The sequence below is a fragment of the Acipenser ruthenus genome, chromosome 39 (genome assembly GCF_902713425.1).
Source record: "Acipenser ruthenus chromosome 39, fAciRut3.2 maternal haplotype, whole genome shotgun sequence".
NCBI classification, from domain to species: Eukaryota; Metazoa; Chordata; class Actinopteri; order Acipenseriformes; family Acipenseridae; genus Acipenser; species Acipenser ruthenus.
This window is the reverse complement of record NC_081227.1, coordinates 6275505-6299085: the sequence shown is the minus strand read 5'-3', so window position 1 is coordinate 6299085 and position 23581 is coordinate 6275505. Positions and strand designations below refer to the sequence as shown.

General features: G+C 42.7%; 1 protein-coding gene across 8 annotated transcripts in view; it reads right to left on the bottom strand.

The window, feature by feature from the left end:
* Positions 1–23581, bottom strand: part of LOC117966668 (nectin-1-like) — a 147340-nt gene that overhangs the window by 37024 nt on the left and 86735 nt on the right. For all 8 annotated transcript variants that reach the window (XR_009311110.1, XR_009311112.1, XM_034913209.2 and 5 more), the window contains exon 6: positions 419–566. Coding sequence is in view for 6 of the 8 variants with exons in the window: in XM_034913209.2 (XP_034769100.2) it covers positions 419–566 (148 nt within the window). In the remaining 2 variants the exon portion in view is untranslated. The remainder of the gene's footprint in view (positions 1–418; positions 567–23581) is intronic.

Below are 23581 nucleotides of genomic sequence, written 5' to 3'. Positions count from 1 at the left end.
TCACAGGTCACTGTCTCTGTGTTGTGTGCAGTACTTACAGGTCACTCTCTCTGTGTTGTATGCAGTACTCACAGGTCACTGTCTCTGTGTTGTGTGCAGTACTTACAGGTCACACTCTCTGTGTGTTGTGTGCAGTACTCACAGGTCACTCTCTCTGTGTTGTGTGCAGTACTTACAGGTCACTCTCTCTGTGTTGTATGCAGTACTCACAGGTCACTGTCTCTGTGTTGTGTGCAGTACTCACAGGTCACTCTCTCTCTGTGTTGTGTGCAGTACTCACAGGTCACTCTCTCTGTGTTGTGTGCAGTACTCACAGGTCACTGTCTCTGTGTTGTGTGCAGTACTCACAGGTCACTCTCTCTCTGTGTTGTGTGCAGTACTCACAGGTCACTGTCTCTGTGTTGTGTGCAGTACTCACAGGTCATTGTCTGTCTCTGTTCGGCTCTTCTGTTGATGACGGTAGACCACAAAAACGGTCACGGCCACGCCAATGATGAGCCCAGCCGCCACGATGCCACCTATAATCCCAATCACTCTTCCAGGGGCACCCTGGGGCAGGGGCTTGTCTGCGGAGAAGATACAGGGGGAGGGAGTGTTACTATACCTCCACAGCAGGGAGACAGATTTCACATTACACCGGGTGGTGAAGAAGGCATTAGGCAGAATATTTGTGTATTGTTTTTTTTTTTTTTTATCACAGATCTGTGAGTCGGGAGAAGCTTAACTCACCACGCTGATGAGGGACATACACATGTCATTCTTGACTGCAAAGGTATGAGTCATTGTTAGAATGGTACCACAGTGTTTTTGACAATGGTGTCACAGTGGAGCCATGGAGCTTTGTCACCATTCCTCGTAATGATATGGTGTGCCCGTGGTTCTGAAGAGTTTTCTTCAGAATATCACGCTGGTTTAACAATGGACACCCGATGACATTTCTCAAACAGGACCGGCTTGTATCGTAATATGCAAGAAGCAAAACAGAGACAAAGAGAAGAGCGAGTGAGTGAAAGCAAGAAGGGAGAGGTAGAGCGAGAGAGAGGAAGAGTGGTAAGAAAGGATCAGCACCCTGCTCTCATCCATCACTTTGACACTCGGTTAGCATTGCAGTTGGATCTGCCTGTATGTCTCTCTGCTTATCTGGTACATGCTTCTCCCTGCCTGCCTCCCTCTCTGTCTCTAGCCTAACTAGAAACCCAACACACGCAACACAAGAACTACTGTACATCCTAATTTTCAATGCCAGTGCACCGTGCAACTCATTTTCACGGGTTAAATAAACAAACGGACAGGCCGTGTTAAATGCACGTTGTGTATGTTCTGTTTCCCAGGCTTAGCCCTGCCCTGGCATCGCTACCCAACAAGCAGCTGTTCCAACATGAAGTCACTGCGGTGCAGCACAGCTTGGCATTTTATGGATCCCTAGCTTTGGGAAGCGCCCGAGATGCAGCTGTTGCTGAGCGATTGTTTCTCAGAGGCTGGGATAGGGAGACGTTCACAAAGACCTCCTTGTCCTGTGCAGAGGGTCCTCTCCTGCAGGAAAGCAGAGCACCAACAGGGGGCGCTGCAGGGTTTAGAATGCCACCCAGAATTTGGCATTTATTAGAGAAGAGAGTGAAATCCATACACACGTTTGTTTATAGAGCCATATTGTGTCGATTTAGTATTCTACAGAGGGGCAATGAAATTGGGGACTAAAGTAGACACTTCTGCATTGAAAGCTTTCGTTTGAAAACATGACATATATCTATATCTATATCTATATCTATATCTATATCTATATATATATATAGACACTCAAACAAAGAGTGTAATGGCAGCTAAAAGTGGAAGAACAGTGTAACTACTTGAGCAGAGCAGTTCATGTACCTGTATTACTATGATATTCCATCGTAATTAACAATAGATGTGTGTCCTTTATTCCAATTGTAGCATGGTAATTAGTGAATCTACGAGTGTGCCACCCCTTATTACCAGCTGGACAGCCTCAGCTGCTGTTTGTCACAGTGGCTGTATTACAAGGCTGCTCGCTGTCAGTGCGGGATATGTAGAAAGTGCCCAAATGTGGAAACTTCCTACCCCATCAAATTTAGACTGTACCCAGTTGTGCTGTATTGTTTTTTTGATGATGAATAGAAAGCCACAGAGATAAAAAAAACCCGGCAATAATGGACAAATAAGCATTATATACTGCTTGAACTATTATCCAGTCTGGCACAGGAGGCATCTGACAGTAGGGGTTGCTGTGAAGTAATGACATAGCCACGTCTACCGCAAGTATCCACATTGCAATAGCATTCGCTGGAGGAACATGCAGCAAAAAAGAGTGCGTGTTTTTACATGTGTTTCTCCTTACTGTTTTAGAAATAAAATGGAAGACTGTATCAGCGCGCTGTGAACTGAATTATTTCAAGTGCACAATGTCTCAATTGTTTCCCAGCAGCCCATTACAGCTCTGATAGAGCATGGCCATGCGCTGGGCATGCTAACAGGGGTGATAGATTATTCTCAAACAATGTTATTGTGACCCGGGGGGAGTTAGAATAATCAATGCTGAGCATGAAGCCCTGGATATCCTCAGGTATATACTTTCAGAGAATCATTCAGAGGGCATGCATTTTAACAATGAAGGACTCAATTCAGTACATTGAGAAGTTACGCATATGAAAGGCGGGTTTAAAGTATTATAGAGAGGGTGGGCAGAATAATAAGGAGGGTCAGGGGTCATAGGAATAAGAGACAGCCACACTTCTGTCTGTCTGTGTTGTGGTTGCATTAAAAAACTATTAAACACAATCGTGCTGAATTTAGAAGCAGTGGTAGAATACTAAATGAAACGTAAATTCAACGACAAGCATTTTTTTTCAGCTGTCAAAACGTTCGTCCTTGAATTTAAATTTCTTTTAGTATTTCTAAAAGCATTATAAAAAGATCTTTACCCGTATTTTCTTTAAGTCATTTATCGTATCTTTTGTCTTTACATCATATGCCATTATTCACTGTTCTCCCCTCATTACTCACCTGCTGTTTAATGCCACAGCCCCCCCCTCCCCCCTGACAGAATTACAGTCCTGTGCAGTGGATTCCAGCTATCTCCAGCCCTTTGATTCAGTAATAAAGTGAGGAGCGTCTTGCACTGATGGGCCGACACAATTCTGCATTTAGAAAGCGATAACAATCTCTCTCACACACGTCTGAAAACCCGGAGCTGATGATACATGTAATGCGAGGCTGTTAAGGTAATGCTAAGATAATTTATGATCACATTAATGAAACAGGCTCTTTTAGACGGTACAGTGGCAGCCAGTTTAACAGCTGAATGTAATGTATATATATATAAATATATAAATAGTTCAGTACTAGACATCAGAAGTCAGTTGAAATTAAAAATCAAATTAACCCAGAACTTTAATCTCATTAATTCTGAATTCTTAATTTTTATTTGTCAGGGTTGTTTGCCGCAGTAAATTCCCATGGTTAAATGATACATTTACCACAGTTTACCATGCTAGCCATGTTTTAAAATTCTTCTCTATACCTCTCTGGGCTTACCTTGCTTTCACTGTGCTTCATTACACTTTACTTTTACTATGGGAAACTTTTAGAATGGGTTGTAATTCGCTTTTTTATTTTTTAAAGACAGTGCTCTGGAAATGGTCAAATAAGACAAATAAAAGAAAAAAAAATCTTGAAACGTATCAGCAAATAGAACAGACTAGAAACTACTGCATCTCTCCGAAAGAGAAAGGGCTGTCCCTCAAGGGCTCATCTGTGACTGACCATTGTCACCTGTGCTCTGCCATGTCTTCAGCTTGCTTTACTACACCTGACTTTGATTTTATGATGGCTTTTATAGGCAGTGAGGGTGTCTGGAAGCTCCCCTTGCTGCTGCATGTCATGTACAGCACATGCTCGGTGGAATATTAGATCAAGGACAATTTTCTATCGCCGGTGCTATCGGTCCGGCTCTTTTTTATGAGCATTGCAAATCACAGTGTCATTTCTCTTTGGCACAATATGATCAGGTACAGGGTCCGTCTTCTGTTACCCTCCATTAACACCACTGTAATAACAATGGAAAATAATTCACAGACCTTGCTGCTTCTTCCTCAGTTTTATGCACTCATCTGGGAGAGATACAAAGCGAGACAGCGGAGGAGGATGGCACCCACAATGTGAACACAAATTGCTTCACTAAAAATCCTGCAGAGGCCTTCGGATTTAAAGAGAAATCTCTGAAAGGATTACATTCAACCTACCTTTCAGCCTAATGAAATGTAAAAGGCAGCTAATTGGATCTCAGCAGTTACAAAGATAATTACGGGGTGATGAAAGCCACAGATAATTGAAATGAAAAGGGCACTATCACAGGGGCGTGAGGATCGTAATGCCAGGACATGCGAATGAGCATTAGCAGGGTCAATGGGGAACTAGAGAGGACTGCAGCCCCGTGACAGGGCTACACAAACCAAGACCTCACTAGAACTCAATAGCTTGCACATTCTGTACAGTCTAGTATAGAGAAAGTACTGTGGATCTGAGAGCCAGCACATTCAATACAGTACAGTACAGAGAACTCAGTGCTGTGGATCTAAGAGCCAGCACATTCAATACAGTACAGTATAGAGAACTCAGTGCTGTGGATCTGAGAGCCAGCACATCAGTACAGTACAGTATAGAGAACTCAGCGCTGTGGATCTGAGAGCCAGCACATTCAATACAGTACAGTATATAGAACTCAGCGCTGTGGATCTGAGAGCCAGCACATCAATACAGTACAGTATAGAGAACTCAGCGCTGTGGACCTGAGAGCCAGCACATTCGATACAGTACAGTATAGAGAACTCAGCGCTGTGGATCTGAGAGCCAGCATATTCAATACAGTACAGTATAGAGAACTCAGCGCTGTGGATCTGAGAGCCAGCACATTCAATACAGTACAGTATAGAGAACTCGGTGCTGTGGATCTGAGAGCCAGCACATTCAATACAGTACAGTATAGAGAACTCAGCGCTGTGGACCTGAGAGCCAGCACATTCAATACAGTACAGTATAGAGAACTCAGTGCTGTGGATCTGAGAGCCAGCACATCAATACAGTACAGTACAGAGAACTCAGTGCTGTGGATCTGAGAGCCAGCACATCAATACAGTACAGGATAGAGAACTCAGTGCTGTGGATCTGAGAGCCAGCACATCAATACAGTACAGTATAGAGAACTCAGTGCTGTGGATCTGAGAGCCAGCACATCAATACAGTACAGTATAGAGAACTCAGCGCTGTGGATCTGAGAGCCAGCACATCAATACAGTACAGTATAGAGAACCCGGCGCTGTGGATCTGAGAGCCAGCACATCAATACAGTACAGTATAGAGAACTCAGTGCTGTGGATCTGAGAGCCAGCACATTCAATACAGTACAGTATAGAGAACTCGGCGCTGTGGATCTGAGAGCCAGCACATTCAATACAGTACAGTATAGAGAACTCAGCGCTGTGGATCTGAGAGCCAGCACATCAATACAGTACAGTATAGAGAACTCGGCGCTGTGGATCTGAGAGCCAGCACATCAATACAGTACAGTATAGAGAACTCAGTGCTGTGGATCTGAGAGCCAGCACATCAATACAGTATAGTATAGAGAACTCAGCGCTGTGGATCTGAGAGCCAGCACATTCAATACAGTACAGTATAGAGAACTCAGCGCTGTGGATCTGAGAGCCAGCATATTCAATACAGTACAGTATAGAGAACTCAGCGCTGTGGATCTGAGAGCCAGCACATTCAATACAGTACAGTATAGAGAACTCGGCGCTGTGGATCTGAGAGACAGCACATTCAATACAGTACAGTACAGAGAACTCAGTGCTGTGGACCTGAGAGCCAGCACATTCAATACAGTACAGTATAGAGAACTCAGCGCTGTGGATCTGAGAGCCAGCACATTCAATACAGTACAGTATAGAGAACTCAGCGCTGTGGATCTGAGAGCCAGCACATTCAATACAGTACAGTACAGGGAACTCAGTGCTGTGGATCTGAGAGCCAGCACATTCAATACAGTACAGTATAGAGAACTCAGCGCTGTGGATCTGAGAGCCAGCACATTCAATACAGTACAGTACAGGGAACTCAGTGCTGTGGATCTGAGAGCCAGCACATTCAATACAGTACAGTATAGAGAACTCAGCGCTGTGGATCTGAGAGCCAGCACATTCAATACAGTACAGTATAGAGAACTCAGTGCTGTGGATCTGAGAGCCAGCACATTCAATACAGTACAGTATAGAGATCTGAGTGCTGTGGATCTGAGAGCCAGCACATTCAATACAGTACAGTATATAGAACTCAGTGCTGTGGATCTGAGAGCCAGCACATTCAATACAGTACAGTATATAGAACTCAGCGCTGTGGATCTGAGAGCCAGCACATTCAATACAGTACAGTACAGTATAGAGATCTCAGTGCTGTGGATCTGAGAGCCAGCACATTCAATACAGTACAGTATATAGAGAACTCAGCGCTGTGGATCTGAGAGCCAGCACATTCAATACAGTACAGTATAGAGATCTCAGTGCTGTGGATCTGAGAGCCAGCACATTCAATACAGTACAGTATATAGAACTCAGTGCTGTGGATCTGAGAGCCAGCACATTCAATACAGTACAGTATAGAGAACTCAGTGCTGTGGATCTGAGAGCCAGCACATCAATACAGTACAGTATAGAGAACTCAGCGCTGTGGATCTGAGAGCCAGCACATTCAATACAGTACAGTATAGAGAACTCAGCGCTGTGGATCTGAGAGCCAGCACATTCAATACAGTACAGGATAGAGAACTCAGCGCTGGGGATCTGAGAGCCAGCACATTCAATACAGTACAGTATAGAGAACTCAGTGCTGTGGATCTGAGAGCCAGCACATTCAATACAGTACAGTATAGAGATCTCAGTGCTGTGGATCTGAGAGCCAGCACATTCAATACAGTACAGTATATAGAACTCAGTGCTGTGGATCTGAGAGCCAGCACATTCAATACAGTACAGTATATAGAACTCAGCGCTGTGGATCTGAGAGCCAGCACATTCAATACAGTACAGTATAGAGATCTCAGTGCTGTGGATCTGAGAGCCAGCACATTCAATACAGTACAGTATAGAGATCTCAGTGCTGTGGATCTGAGAGCCAGCACATTCAATACAGTACAGTATATAGAACTCAGCGCTGTGGATCTGAGAGCCAGCACATTCAATACAGTACAGTATATAGAACTCAGTGCTGTGGATCTGAGAGCCAGCACATTCAATACAGTACAGTATATAGAACTCAGTGCTGTGGATCTGAGAGCCAGCACATTCAATACAGTACAGTATAGAGAACTCAGTGCTGTGGATCTGAGAGCCAGCACATCAATACAGTACAGTATAGAGAACTCAGCGCTGTGGATCTGAGAGCCAGCACATTCAATACAGTACAGTATAGAGAACTCAGCGCTGTGGATCTGAGAGCCAGCACATTCAATACAGTACAGGATAGAGAACTCAGCGCTGGGGATCTGAGAGCCAGCACATTCAATACAGTACAGGATAGAGAACTCAGTGCTGTGGATCTGAGAGCCAGCACATTCAATACAGTACAGTATAGAGAACTCAGTGCTGTGGATCTGAGAGCCAGCACATTCAACAGAGTGAAGTGAAAGCAGCACTGGGGATGGAGTCAGTAATTACAATGCCCTGTATCAAACACTGTACAGTATGTTCAGTAATTACAATGCCCTGTATCAAACACTGTACAGCATATATGAGGCAGTGGGGCCATGAGGTTCAAGGTGCCTGTATAGGTGTGGATGATGCGTTTGAAGGTCCGCAGTGAACGCAGAGCGCCCGAAGGTTAAATAAAGATTATTTTATTGACGGAATCAGCGGAGAAAGCCAACACGTTTCCCATGACAAGGGAGAGTGGATGAAAAACGAGGGTGTGGAATGGAGCTTTATGAGTCCCAGACAGCTCTCAAGGTAGCGCCTCTGCTGTAAATATAACATGTTCAATGCGAGATGGAGCATTAATGCACATTAAATTATCCGGTTGAAATAATGGCCTATCTCTCCGACTGCATTATGGCCTACAAGCAATACTGCGTTATAACACTCCCTCTGCTCCGCATTTTAATGATCAATCGCCTTGTAATGGATCTGCAGCAAGAAAGGTCTGGAGGAACCTGCCTCGCGCTGGCTGCATCCATCACCCTGACAGCACGATCCAGTCAGCGCACACACAGCTCTCACCACACCCACAGGTGTGTCCCAGGGGTGTCGGGGGAAAACACGCGCCATCTGCCAGCCTGCACGTGAACAAACACTGCAACACAGAGGCTGTATGCAAGACTGGTGTAGCAGAGAAATGAAGTCGAAACAATTACCAAAGAGTATAAAAGTTTATCACGGTACAAGTTTCCCCATGGTTATTCCATAGTCTCTTCACTTGTTTGGGAATGCCTGGTTTCAAAGCCAACTGTCTTGAATACAATATACTCTTATGCAAGTTTACCACAGTATTTTTGCATGGTATTTTTTGCAGTTTTCCCATGCTTTTCCCCTGGTTATACTATGCATTTAACATAGCTTATCCTGGTCTGCCATGTTTATTAATATTCTTTACCATACCTCTCTGTTCTTTAAACTATGCTTTGCCATGCTTTCTCTGTGCTTGATTACACCTGGCTGTGCTTTTACTAGCGTATACCTTTAGTAGCTTCAAATGTAATTTTAATTTCTTACCATTTCTAACCTAACCCTTGCTATTCTATAGTGCTTGCAATCATTCCGTGAGGTTCTGCATGGGTTTTAAAGACAAGCTCGAAGATAAAGGCAGATTTAGAGAAGACATGATTATAATCAACAGAACTCAGAATAATGGCAAAAACCAGAGACTAATAAATACATATGAAATGCTATTACAAATGTTTATGTTAGTATTACTGCAGCATTTTCTAGTGCTTTTACAGTTATGTTATAAATCTTTGTGTTTTTCACCCGCATGCTACATTAAGATGTTCCATATGAGGTGACCCAGATTCCAATGCATTGTTAGTAGCAAGAATACTCTTCTGATGCGGTCATTACTGCATTCATCACATAACCCTGTCACACAAGACCTACAGCAGGAACTTGCATTTCTCTTCTCGCTTGCTGTCTTTCTCACGTTTCCTATACTGCTGAAGATTAACTGATCTAAAATGATTAAAAACTAAAACGTAGGTATCCCAACCTCCAGACAGGACAAACACAGACACAGACGCAGACACGCACACACACACACACACAAAATAGCATTACTGTAGCAATGAACTCCACTTTCATGTCATTAAAGCTCAAATTGAATTTGTCTGAACGTGGCAGACCAACATGGTTAAAATTGTTATTGATTTTCAATGAAAGTACAGCACAACACAGTGAACCTCATTCCCAATGCAGGTTTGATTTGCTGTAATATGTGCAGGAGACAAGCTGAGCATTTCTACTCCCTGGGAAGAGCCTTTGTACTGCAGTGAACAAGACCTGGACTGATGCTTTTATGAGTTCTGGGGGACATTTCCTTGTCAAGCATGCTGTCCTTCTGCTCTACACTCCCCATTTTAAAAGTACAAAGCAATATCAAGTGCTAATGGCAAACATAAAGACTGCCTGCCAAGGTTTTCAAATCCATTTTCATTCCACTTGTCAGCACTAGCAGTGTTATCACCGGTTCCACTTTTCTTCTATTCATTAGCGACTCATGCATTCCACTTCTGGAAGCCTGGGTTAGAATCCAGCTGAGGTCACGAGTGAAATGAGTTTGGTGGCCCCCTGTAGACTTTGGTTCCTCGTCACAAAACCACTTCTGCTCCAGGACTGAATATTAGGAGTTGTACAGGTCATGATTGAACTTGCTTACCTCTCGGTCGCTTCCATCACCTCCCCATATGAGAACAGAATATGATTTAATTGTGTTATATCGTGCTGTGATGCAGGTGGACCCACGCGCACAGCGCTACATTACTGACGACGTGATTCTTCCGCCAGTGCATAGGATAAGAAGGTAATAATCTCAGCTAATAAGGAATGTCTAGCTTGCTACTCATAGTGACAGCTGATGGGTTGTCAGTGACCCAGCGTGGGTTGGTTCAGGTGATAAAGTGCTCGGTTGGAGAATACTTTGGCCTTTAAAAGAAGATGGTTTGCGGTTCGATTAAAACATGTTTTTTTTTTCTCTCGCTCTATCTCTCTCTTGAAGGATAGCATCTGCACCTCTCCTGCCAAGTTAATGAAATACAAGATTTGTGTCTCAATGACCTCTCTTTGATTGACTCAGAGTCCTACCATCATGCTCTGATTCCCTGCAGCCCTGTCCTCTCCCGCCACCTAATTGCCAAACTCCACTCCTAGAACAGCAGCCCAAAGCTGTTTCAAATGATCACCAATGACATTGCAGACAGCAGCACTGCAATTGTTCTGTACTAAAGGGCAATGGTAGCTCAAGTGCAGATACCGTGGTATGGGTCTACCACTGGTACAGTAGGATGGCACCAGAGTGGTTACAGTGTTTCACAATGGTATCACTATGGTATGAACAAGTAGGAGCCCTGAGCATTTCAAGCTGCTTTCCTCTCATTTTGAAACATTAACCATTTTCATGCCATTAGGTGCAGATTATAAACGATGCATGGGGAGCAAAGGTTTTGCAAACATGGTTTTGCATATCCACGTGCTCTATTCAGTTCACCTGTGACCTTTCCATTGCACGATTCCTGTTAATACACCTGGCTTTGCTGTACTGGATCAGTGGAAGTCTTATAAATACCATGGCATTTCTCTTAGAGTGAGCTGATGAGCTATTCTGACACTGCAACAGAAGTCTGCAAAAAGGACCCAAACCCTCTTGGAATCAGCAGGTTCGTGTTGGGTTTCCAATGTCTGCTCTAAAATAAAAACCCTTGATATTCCTCTTGCTATAACCTATGTGGTGCAACAATTCGACAACCCACCAACATAATAATATAATATATAATATAATATATACTTTTTTTTCCACAAAACATTTTATTCAGTAATGGAAGCCAAGGACACCCTACAGATTGTACAATACTGTACTTAACCTTTCCAAACTTGAGCTGTTTAGCGCATGTGGAGGCGTTACAGTGTGCCAGAAATGCAGATTAGTCGGCACAGCAAAGGCATGTACTAATTTGCAACATTTTGGCAAAATAAAAAAAAAAAAGCCAGTGGAAATTCTAGAAAGTGAAGCACATGAAAGAGAGTTCATATAAACAACTTCAACTGAGGATGATAAATTGACTGCATATACCGGAGCGTTTAAAAAGAGATCCCATTTTCAGCTGTGTTACTGTGATCTGGAATTCAATTAGAAAGGGCTGGTATTATTGGACTTGTTGCACAAACGAATATCCCGGGCTGCAGCTCAGCCGAGCTGTCACGTGGAGGCACAGCACATGCAATGTTGGTTAGCTTCAGTGCTTTAATTGAGAGGGCACAGGTTCAACAATCTCCAGATGGAGTTAACTTAGTTTAGTTCAAAATAAGCCATCTGTGGAAGTCAGTAACTTGTGAATGCTGATTTTTTTAAATTGCCAACAGACATACTCTATAAGATTCACACAATACAGTACATGTTGACACAAACACGAACACAAACACACACACACACACACACACACACACACACACACATACGCGCACACACACACGCACACACACGCACACACACACACAAGGTTGAAATGTTTAAAATAATTTACTGCATTGTGCTTACTTTTCTTTCTACACTGCCCTTTTATAACACTGTAGCCGGGAGTCACACTGCCTTACATCAAGAATATAAGTGCTAATCTAATGGCGTTAAGGGGCAAATCAGTCATGACCATACTGTCTTATAACCTGTTTTACAGTATAAAGGGCTGCCTTAAAATGAGGGAGCACTGCCAGGGTGTTAAAAAATGTATTTCTGTAGGAAAACCTTGAGATGCCTAAACAATCTAGACAGCATTCAGAACTGGGCAGACACATGACAAATTACATTTAATAGAGAAAAGTGTAAGGTACTGCATGCAGGCAATAACAATGTGCATTATAAATATCATATGGGAGATACTGAAATTGAAGAAGGAATCTATGAAAAAGACCTAGGAGTTTATGTTGACTCAGAAATGTCTTCATCTAGACAATGTGGGGAAGCTATAAAAAAGGCCAACAAGGTGCTCGGATATATTGTGAAAAGTGTTGAATTTAAACCAAGGGAAGTAATGTTAAAACTTTACAATGCATTAGTAAGACCTCATCTAGAATATTGTGTTCAGTTCTGGTCACCTCGCTACAAAAAGGATATTGCTGCTCAAGAAAGAGTGCAAAGAAGAGTGACCAGAATTATCCCGGGTTTAAAAGGCATGTCGTATGCAGACAGGCTAAAAGAATTGACTCTATTCAGTCTTGAACAAAGAAGACTAAGCAGTGATCTGATTCAAGCATTCAAAATCCTAAAAGGTATAGACAATGTCGACCCAGGGGACTTCTTTCACCTGAAAAAAGAAACAAGGACCAGGGGTCACAAATGGAGATTAGATAAAGGGGCATTCAGAACAGAAAATAGGAGGCACTTTTTTACACAGAGAATTGTGAGGGTCTGGAACCAACTCCCCAGTAATGTTGTTGAAGCTGACACCCTGGGATCCTTCAAGAAGCTGCTTGATGAGATTCAGGGATCAATAAGCTACTAACAACCAAACGAGCAAGATGGGCTGAATGACCTCCTCTCGTTTGTAAACTTTCTTATGTTTCCTATGCCAAACTTACCAGGTGCCCCATTGCAGTTCTTACACACCACCTTCTCCTAACCCTTGAAGAATTACAAGGAAGCATGTTTTCATATGCCAGTTCTGCAGCTCAAAGACTGCAGCCCAGATCCAACGCTTACACCAGGTTAGAACTACTAAAAGAAACAAAAATGCAATGTTTTCAAACGTTTCGTACTTCTAAATTCACCACTCTTGAGTGTGTGACAGTCACGCTTGATACACCGTGTTAAATCAGATTTCAATTCAATAACTACAAGTAAAAAATAATCCAAGTCTGAGAACTGGAATGAGAATGTCGAGCATTCGGCTTCAATTACACGGTGATTTTAAACCAACATTTTTGAAGTCTGCCATACCTTAAGCACGCTCTGCAATACTTTTCTGTAATTTACCATGCTTTCACTGTGCTTTGGTACAGTCTCAAAGGGTTATTTTACTGGTAAAGCATGTCCATACATTTATCTTACAGTAGCAGCAGGCTTTCATACATTGGCTTCCAGTTGCTGGATTCACAGAGTCCGATTAGCACTAATCTTGCACTGCCTATTCTTAGGTAATGTAGCCCTGTGCTAATTGAGGTCTAAACCACACAACAGTTTTTGGAAATCTGTGAATTCCATGTTCTGAGGTAACACTATGCAAGGTCTGGGCACTATGCTGCACTGTATGTTTGCTTGACTTTAAGAAGACCGTACAGGAGTTTTTGACTTTAGGTAGGGTTACCATATGACTCCATGTACACTAGGACAGTTTGAGACAATTCAGGCTTTTCACAATGCATTCTGGTACATTTTACCAGTCTCAGGTACCTTTCACAACAGGACTACACTTACCAGAATGCATTGGGGTGTGAGTTGAAAAGCCTAAACTGTCCCAAACAGTCCTAGTGTACATGGAGTCCTATGGTAACCCTAACTCTTGGCAAGCACTGCTCTCGGAGTGCATTGAAACACAATGCTGCAGATACAGCCCCCATTACAGATTCCCTGCGTGTCTCCGCTTGCACACCTGCAGACACTGCAGCGTGCTCTGGGATAGAGGAGCACTATCGGCAGGCAGCGGCCCACAGACCTGTTTGTAATCAAGCCCAGTGTGCTTTACTTTTAATGAAATGTAAATACCGCGGGCCTCTATAAAAAAATAAGAATGTGGTTTAATGAAGTTCATAAATCTCTCAGTGCCGCTGTCTTATGCGATGCCAGCTCTGAGGTCTGTATCGTTATTTCCCTATGGAGCCAGGAATCTCATTAGGAGCTTGATCCCAGCCCTTGGAATTACAGGAAAGCCGTGTCTGTGGCCAATGCTTTTCGGACTGTGCTGTTCCAGTCCTGCCTGGGATATGCTGGACAGTGGCGAGTTGTCAGTAGACTGCCCAGGCTTGGTTGTTTCATCATAGTTTTAAACAGCATATGCGGTATCACATCTAATAGCCAAGCTAATTCACAACAGGTCCCAATGAGATACAGATGTGGTGCCATATATCAAGCGAGGTCTGGGAATGGTTAACTGTGGTATTTGGGGGACATTTGAGGTGACCATGTTAATAGTTCATGCTTGAACCATGACAATGGTTTAAAGATGATACAAATATGTGGACTATGCCATTTTGCCCATCCTCTTCAGTCTTGAATGAGTGCCTCTCGGTTAAATCTATTTTAACACCAGCCTCGCTCTAAGGCACATTGCTAACACCTGGTACAGCACAGAATGTGACTCAAACGACACTGAATAATCATGTGCTTCAGATTTGGTATTTTGGAAGCTGCAGGAGTTCCCTGAAACACCTGTAATTGCAATGCAAGTCATTCTCATTGCTCCAGTCCCTATCCCGCTGCGCTGGTAGACCTGACAGAGACTCTGCTTCTGTGCAGAGGTATTAGTATTCACACTCTCACCGATGGAGCAGCGGGGAATAATTTGGTTTTGTTTGGGTTATTTTTGTATTTAATTTGAATGTGTGAAGCATGAGGCTAATTTCCAAAACGTATTAAGAGGTTGCATGTAATCACTGCGAGGGAACATACTGTCTTTTATTAAAACTCAGCCTGTGCTACGATACAGCATGGTGAAAAAAAATACAAAGCTTGTTTGTAAGACAGGTCTTCAAGGGTAAGTTGCGGGGTTCCGAAAAATGTTGTGTTACACGTGCCCACTTTTTACTACAACTGTTTAAATGATGTACCTGTTATTTTTCTTTTCATTGTTAACATCCTGACAACTTTGCACACTTATAACTTTAAAGTCTGTTTCAAAGCTCTTTTCAAAATGGCCGTTCTAGTGCACTGATAGTATCAGGATTATTGCCTGCATTGTCAAACAGGTAACACAGAGATAACGATCCATGATGTGGCACGGAACAGAAAAGCCAGCGCACTTGTTGTTATGTTGTTTTTTTTTTAAATCGCTCTTCCTGCAGTGATTTAGAGGACAGATCTCAAACTCCAGTGCACTAGAGCGGCCATTTTGAAAAGAGCTTTGAAACAGACTTCAAAGTTATAAGTGTAAAAAGTTGTCAGGATGCTAACAATGAAAAGAAAAACTACAGGTATGTTATTTAAACAGTAGCAGCAACACGTGGGGCGTATAATCCTATATTTTTTCGAAACCCTGCTACTTACTCTTTAAGACATTACATTACACAACCATACCTTGGCTAGCTGCATTCAGTGGGGAGTAATACATGACACCATGGGCTCTGTAATGGGTATCAGCTGGTAGGGTCTTGTGCCACCTGTTCATTATCCATCTAAAAACATCGCCAGGGCCAGCGGTTCAGACCCTGGTTTGGTCATTATCACACAAGTCTGACTTGACCTGACCAGCTTGACCAGACAGGACATCTGAACATCACATCAAGACCACTGCCAGCTGTCCATGCTCTTTAATTGGGGTCAAGAGCCTGGGACTGACGCAGCTGAGCCGCCTGTCACTGCTCCATCTGGATGTTTCATCAGGTCTTGTAACAGCTATTAGCATTGGCTAGCTTGACCTGTACAGCCCGTGCCTATCCCAGGCCTGTTTGTCTTCTAGGTCGTTGTCTTTGTGACACTACTGTCTGTACCGTGATTCTCTCATCCCACTTCATTGTCTCACATCACGCTTGACCTAACTCTCTGATTTCCCGGTACTCAATTAATTCAAGAAGCCTTTTAAAAAAATCAAAAATTGGTAACAATCACACATCTGAGAGGACTGCCTATGCGTTTCAAACTCCATCACACAGGTCACTCAATAGGATTTCAGGGTCGGGTACATCACTGATCTAAGACTTGATAACAAAGGGAATCTGTCTGACCTACAACCAGCACTGTGACCCGGACCAATGTGGAGTTACAGGTGGATTCTCATTGCTTTAGGTGTGTGCCGAGCATCCACAATGGCAAGAAGACCCCTAAAGATCACAGTGGTATCATCCGGTATAGCACAGCAGAGCCTGATCAACTGGTTCTTCAGCAAGAGCACAACCTTTTCAGAACACTACATTGTAATACAGAAACACATTCAAACCACATAGATAGATAGATAGATAGATAGATAGATAGATAGATAGATAGATAGATAGATAGATAGATAGATATCCTGTAATTCTTTAAAACAGCACGACTCCTTATACTACACAAAGAATTGTTGCTCCACTCTTCAATGGATTTACCATAGCAACTGCCATAGCAAATAGCATAGCCATTGCAGTCGTGCTTCTTCGTTTGTAAGCAGGGAATTTTGAGAAAGGACGGAGTTTCTGATCATAAGACTAAAGGTTAGATCATAACAGCAAAGCGTCGTGCCTGCACAAGGCTGCAGGAATGTGATATTCCTGTGCGATGTCACGAGAACAGCACATTCTGTACCAGATTAAAGCAGAACAAAAAACAGACAGTAATCCACTCAAGGGGTCCTGCCTACACCAATTAGCTGAAAGACTGAAGCTCAAGTGGTTTACTTACAGTACGCCACAAAAATAAAAATATCAAATAATTGTACCTGATGAACTTACTGCACTGCAACTCAACAGAACTGCCTCCGAGGACAATGAGGACAGTGCTGCTTCCATCGTTTCTTTTTTTCGAGCGCTTGCTTTTTCCATTGTACCCAGTTGCTGCTTCTGATTCAATGTGCGAACAGTGAGCATTTCTAGCAGCTTATGTGGCCAGAATACTTGCTTAGTTGTTGCTAATTAACAATTATCAGATTGTGCCTTCCAGTGTGTGTGTGTCTGTGTGTGTGTGTATGTGTGTGTATATATATATATATATATATATATATATATATATATATATATACACACACAGTTAATTCTCGTTAATACGAATTTCAAAGGAGCAGCAATGTGTCTCATCAGTGATTTGTATTAGCAGGAATGCATACTGTCAGTTTTTATAGAAGTTACAGTGAAATCAATTTTCAATTACAGAGCAATGAAAAGTATTTTACACTTGAAACCTGGATGTCCCATTGTGATTACTGGCATTGTTAAACCGCTAGAGCAAGACGTCCTCAACATCAAGGTCTTGAGCAAATCAGAAACACTGGCGACTTGCATCCACAGTGTGCTCTTCATCATCCTGGGTTACTGGATTCCTTTTTGTTAGAATGGTTGACAAAGTGTCTGTGGGAATATTGAAATCTGGAGCAACATCTTTCTTTTTCTTCCGTGAGCACTATGACAACCCGAAATGCATCATAGGATCTGCAGTCCCCAAACAGCACTAAAATACAGTACAGAGGACCTAATGTGGATGCAAGTTAATACATCTCCCAATATCCTTTACACTCAGCTGTTTCATTTTATTAACGTCTTTCTTCCCTGTGAGGGCTCCAAAATAATTCGTACCAACAGGAAATTCGTCATAAGTAAATTTGTATTATAAGAAGTAATGTACAATACACGACATCTACATTTAGCCGGTACCTTGTTGAAAAATTCGTACTATCAGGACTATAGGACATCTCCTCCCCCCTCCATAGGCTTGTGGTTTAAAGCAGATAATGACATTGGCTTATCCCTAACCCTCACCCTAACCCCCAGGTTGATGGGGTCATATTTTTAATGACACACTGCACCCATCGGGGAGACTAATAAAAGGAGAACGACCCTTATGGTGCCACATCATGGTACTGTAGCAGTACCAGACAGATGCCCTATGCAATATATTTAGTTTCAGATCTATTGCATTGCATTGTTAATGATGCTGTGGTATGCTAATGGTTCTGTTGGGGCAGCAAGGGTTTCTTCAGGGTAATACTGTGGGATTATAATGGGATCTTCAAAACCAAGGGAGTGACCACCCAAGTGTGGTTCTGGACAGAGTCCATCGCAGAGCAGCTAGACAGACCCAAAAACACAGAACTGGCATCAATCAGCAACTACAAATTTGACAAGCAATGGCCAGCCAAGTGGCCTCCTCTTGTGCATAACTGAAGTTCTTGCATCCTCAGTCCCGCTTGTGAGATTTGCTGAGAGTAGTATACAGGCTGAATTGCCTGCTGTCTTATGTGTATAATTTAGTTACCTTTTTTCTTTGTTTTTCTTCTTTTAAATGTAGTTATTGATTTGTTCTCGTGGAGTTGTCAGTTTGACGGGAAGCTGTATGTAGTTGACGGCTGTGTAATTAAAGCAGGCAGACACTCACCGCTACCAACAGCATGACTTACAATCAAGGACTGAGGGACATGAAAGGGTATAATAGCTGTTGTCATCCGACAAGGCTTTTATTAAAACAAAAAAAAACACATTTTAAAAGCAGAGTGAGATATGAATTTATTCATTTTTTTTATTAAGTTATGAAACAGGGATAGAGACGTAGCAATTAATTTACAGAGACCTTGTAGCAGGGCTGGGGCGATGCACATAAGGAGGGGGCTTCTGTGATTGTTTATTTTAAATAAGAGTGTATAAATAAGAACAGCATTAGTTTTGAGAGGAATCAAAGCACTTTCCCTGGGGCTCCAGCCTTGTGATTCCGTGTGTAGACTGGAGCCCATTCCCTGTAGGTCAGGACCTGCTCCATTCCACACAGCAGTCTTTCATCTCGGTCTTTATGTCCACCTCTGCAAAGCTGGGCTTCAGAGCCGAATGCAGAATACATAGTATTGCAGGGTGTAGCAGGGCTGGGGCTATGCACATAAGAAGGGGGCTTCTGTGATTGTTTAATGTAAATAAGAGTGTAATGATTGTATAAATAAGAACGGCATTAGTTTTAATGGGGAACCTGACGCTGTTTGTAGCAGCCTGCCTGCTGTGTTTAGTTGCGGGAACGAGCTGCGTGTGTGTGTTTACCAGCTGCAAGCTCCTAATCAGCAGGTGGGTGTGGTGCAGCAGAGTGCCAGGAATAAAAGGGTCCCGATTATACAGATCACGGCTGCTGGAAGCCATAGGGAACAGAGCGCTGCTGCTGCTGAAGCATCGGTAGCAGACAGGTGTGGAAGCAGGGCCTCCATTTAGTTAGCGGAGTAGCGCACGCCATTGTGCATTGTCTGTTTTGTTTTTTTGTACGCTGGGCCGTATGTTCCACGTGACGCTACTATTGCTGGTAGCGTCACGTGGGGTTCGTCTGTGTGTGCGCAAATAACCCTGCGTGCCTGTGGGGGCATGTCAATCCCAAACTTCTGTCTCCATCTCCTGCCAATCTAGCAGTGAAACCGCATGCTCGTCATCCCGAGAATTCATGCAGTTATTCATTTGCAAGTACTCCTTATATCACGGGTAGCAAGACCCCTGTTAAAGACCTCCAACAGAGTTAAATCCAACTTACTGAACCTTGTACAATCTCTTCTCTTTGCATATATTTTTTTAACATCTGATACTATTTTAAGGCTGTTGCAATTACTTTTGCAGCATCTGTCCCAATATTTATCTTGTATTTTAAAATCAACTTGTCACAGGATCTGAGATCGTGCTTATTTTCAACTCTCCTATTAAGATCTGATGATGATAGTGTACCTGGGCAGTTTTCCAATCAAGCGGTTTTGAATCAAAATGTAAGGCACTAATTATGAATCATTGTAGCTTCAAGGGACTTGGCATTAAAAAAGACATTACTTACATAAAGATGAATCAGAAATGGAGTCAGCGTTTTTGATGTGGCAATGTGATTATACAGAGGGTAGGAACAGTAAAAGCCACCAGTCAATAAAAGGATACTTAAGACAATTCCTTGATGAGCATTTACTGGAATGCTTGCTATAAACTCATGAAGTAGTCAAACGTTTGGGCTAGTGCCTCAAACAGTGCAATTTTAATGTTGCATGCAGTCTTTCCTTTCAAATTTCTGTGAACCCTTCCTCACTTTCATGTCCGACATGCCTTGCCCACACTGCGTACCGGCTGAATTTGAATCTGAAGACATTCAAAAGGAGTTCAAGTCTAAATGCTTGTCCTTAAACTGATTACGTTTCTGTTCGTAGGTCTGAACACATACTGACTGTTAAACTGCAAGATCGTGTGGTCTGAACCTTGGCGAGAGGCACCACAATAGCAATGCAATGCTACATAATATGAGCAAACTGTAATACAAAGAGAGCTATGATCAGACCACAGCGTTTCCAAATCCGTGTGCTGCCTTTGCTCGCTAGGATGCATTCTCACTAATATTATAATACTGTTTTTTTTTTTTTTTTTTTTTTTTTTTTTTACCAATTTCACATCTCTAAATGTTACATTTCTTTATGAGTCTGGCTACATCTGGGGTTGTTAAAATCTCTAAATCTGCCACTTTTTCCCCCAAGTAGATTAGGAGGTTTGAAACAGCAGGTGCTGGACAGCACAGGGTGGTATTTTTGGAGCTGCGTTCCTCACACAGTGTTTTTAGTTTTTCTTCCTACAGTCTCACAAACACGCACTTCCACAGACCCAACTCGTGAATAACTGTGCAGGGCGAGATCAAGGCATCCACCAATTTGCCAAAATTGCAGCTTTTATAGAAGCAAACCTCTCCCGTGGTGCTGGCGGAATGCAGATTCCTGAGCTGTGGGTACATTGCAGTTGATTACAGTTGAAAATGCCAAGGACCGGATCAGTGGGAGATCCTGGCTGCCTATAGGGGAGTGGAGGGTTCACTGCAGGAGCACCTGACTGTGTTTGTTAAACTTTACTGTGGTAAACTTTAGCAAAGAAAAGCACACAGTAGCAAAGAACAGCAAAGCTAACTGAAGGTGCGGTAAAGCACAGTAAGGATTTTAGTATTATAAAGCAAGCATAATACGATAAAGCAACAAGCATGTTAAGGCATGACATCAAAGGCAAAACATATGAATACCAGAAAAGACTAATAAGTGGCCATGTTAAATGCTCAGGATAAAACAGATCTGTCTACGATCCTTTGAAACACTGGAAGCTTGTAAAAGGACATTAGAAGCTGGCATAAGCTAGCATTTAAAAGGCTCATGAATCACTTGAAGCAAACCACACTTCATAGTGTAGTGTCAGTGTTTGTCCTTTCCAACCAAAAATTCAGGAGAGATGGGGATGTGAGAGCCTGCCAATGCAAGACAAACTCATACAGTATACTATACTCAGACCTGGGGTTCTGAGAGCCATCAGATTCAATGCAGTACGTGCAGTTTTAGCGCTGGGTGAGCTGAAGCCGTGTTTTCAATACAGTACATGAGAGTCAGTATATCAGAGCCTGGCAGGAGCGGGTTAAGGTCTGACTCTAGCAGAATCACCAGCCCCAGCGAGGTTCCTTCCATTTACTGCAGTGTAAACCTGGCTCATGAAAATAGGAACTGTGTTACTGTCAGCAGGAGAGCAGCTGAAACTTGTTGTAACGGTACTCTAAACTCTGCACTCATTAATGACACAGCAGTTAGGAATGTGTGTGTGTGCGTGATTGCGTGCATTTGTCTTAGATATTGTACAGTGCATATCCTTAGCATAGTTTGCTGTTTTGCAAAAAAAAAAGTATATGCTTTACCATCTCTTTGTGGGCTTTACTATGCTGTACAGTGCCGTGCTTTCACTATGAATTATTACACTTTGCAATGCTTTTACTATGGTAAATGTTTATAAGGGTAGTCTATTTCAATGGTTTTGTTTTATTAAATTATATAACATGCTTGACGCAAAACGTCCCAAAGTGTACATCCTTATAAAAATGTCCCATAGTATAAGCATAGCAAAGTGTAATAAAGCACAGTGAAAGCATGGTAAAGCGAAGGCAAGCATTGTAAAGGGCAAACCAGGCTTAACTATGGCAAATGCATAGTACTGTATAACCATGGGAAAAGCATGTTAAAACTTCAAAAATACTGTGCCAAAATACCATGGTGTTCTTTTGTAAGGGCACATATAATAGCGCAAGCTGTAAAAGCAATTAAGGATGGTGCCCCTACACCACCCTAGTGCTGGGCCCACCTCAACATGAAGTGTGTTTACGAGCAGGTTCCCTGCAAGGGCCCGGGAAATCACTGTAATCTGGAGAAGGAGAGACCCCTCAGATCTCCTGGCTTGTGTAAGAGGGGTGACAATCGCAATTCCATGCACATTCCAGCCCCCCCCCCCCCCCCCCCGACAGCCAAGCATATACCCTCTTCCAAATCCAGTTCAATTTCACATGCATGTGTTAAGCTGAGGGAAAATGAAGCCCCTTGTTCAGGAACAGTGCCTTGAAACCTGCTTCCAGGAGACCGGGAGACCTAGTTTGAAGCAACTTTGCTGTATCAAACCCCAAGCCTCCTCTGGTGTGCCATGCAGTGGCCTGAAACCAAGTGCCAAACCACAAATTGACTTTGTGTTCCTTCTGATTAAAATACACTGGCGTTAAAATGTTCGTTTTTAGACATTTAATGGTAATTTATACCTATCGGAATGTCAAATATGCATCCCTGTCTGTATAAGAAAATATGTAACATATTTTTTATAACCTAATGAAGTAAATATATTTTTAATTGAAGTAAAAGGACACAGAATACAAATGTAACCGATTTTTACTTGATGTGACATTTTTCACTTTTCTGTGAACCTAAAGTACTTACAGGTTTTTCAAAAGAATATTGACTATTGACTGTTTGACCCAAATACATTTCCGATGGACGTTATCAATGAAAAGCCGGACAGGATGTTGGAAACGAAACGATATACAGATAAAGCGCTGACCTTTGAGTTATCCCCGAGCTTAGCAACACAAGCATTCAATAAATAAAAGCCCTGCTCAATCTCCTGGAGCATGATTGGAGCAGCACACTGCTCCCGACTGCCCTTATCCACTGTACCGTTATCAGCAGCTGATATGAGACAGAGAGACAGAGAGAAAGTTTCTTTTTTTAATTAAACTTTCAAAGCAATGGCTCGAGCAAAGTTGCATTTAATGGAAGCAGAGTGAAGAATGGTCTCGTTTTCTCTCTTTATTTCCTCGGTTCCCCGCTTATCTCTACCCCAGCTGGGACACTGCACAGGTTATCTCACAAATTACCACCAGAACTCATTTATTTTCCACTCCAATTGAATTAGCTGCTTTAATAGTGCCACCCCGCCCCCTCCTCCTGCCTCCACTCCATCTTGTAAAACAATGACCTGGAGGTATTGGCTGTTACCATCCATACCTGGAGGGACATTGTGAAGGTGTGCTTATCTAACAGCAGGTCTTTCTTGATAGGACTCTCTGCTCCACCCTCCAACTCTCAGCTTTCTAAACCCGCTCCTTTAACACATACAGAGCTTCGGTTTAAACGATGGTTTCACTACACCTAAAGGGTCAGTAGCTTCATCGTTCCCCCACCTTTCCGTCACCTTCTTGT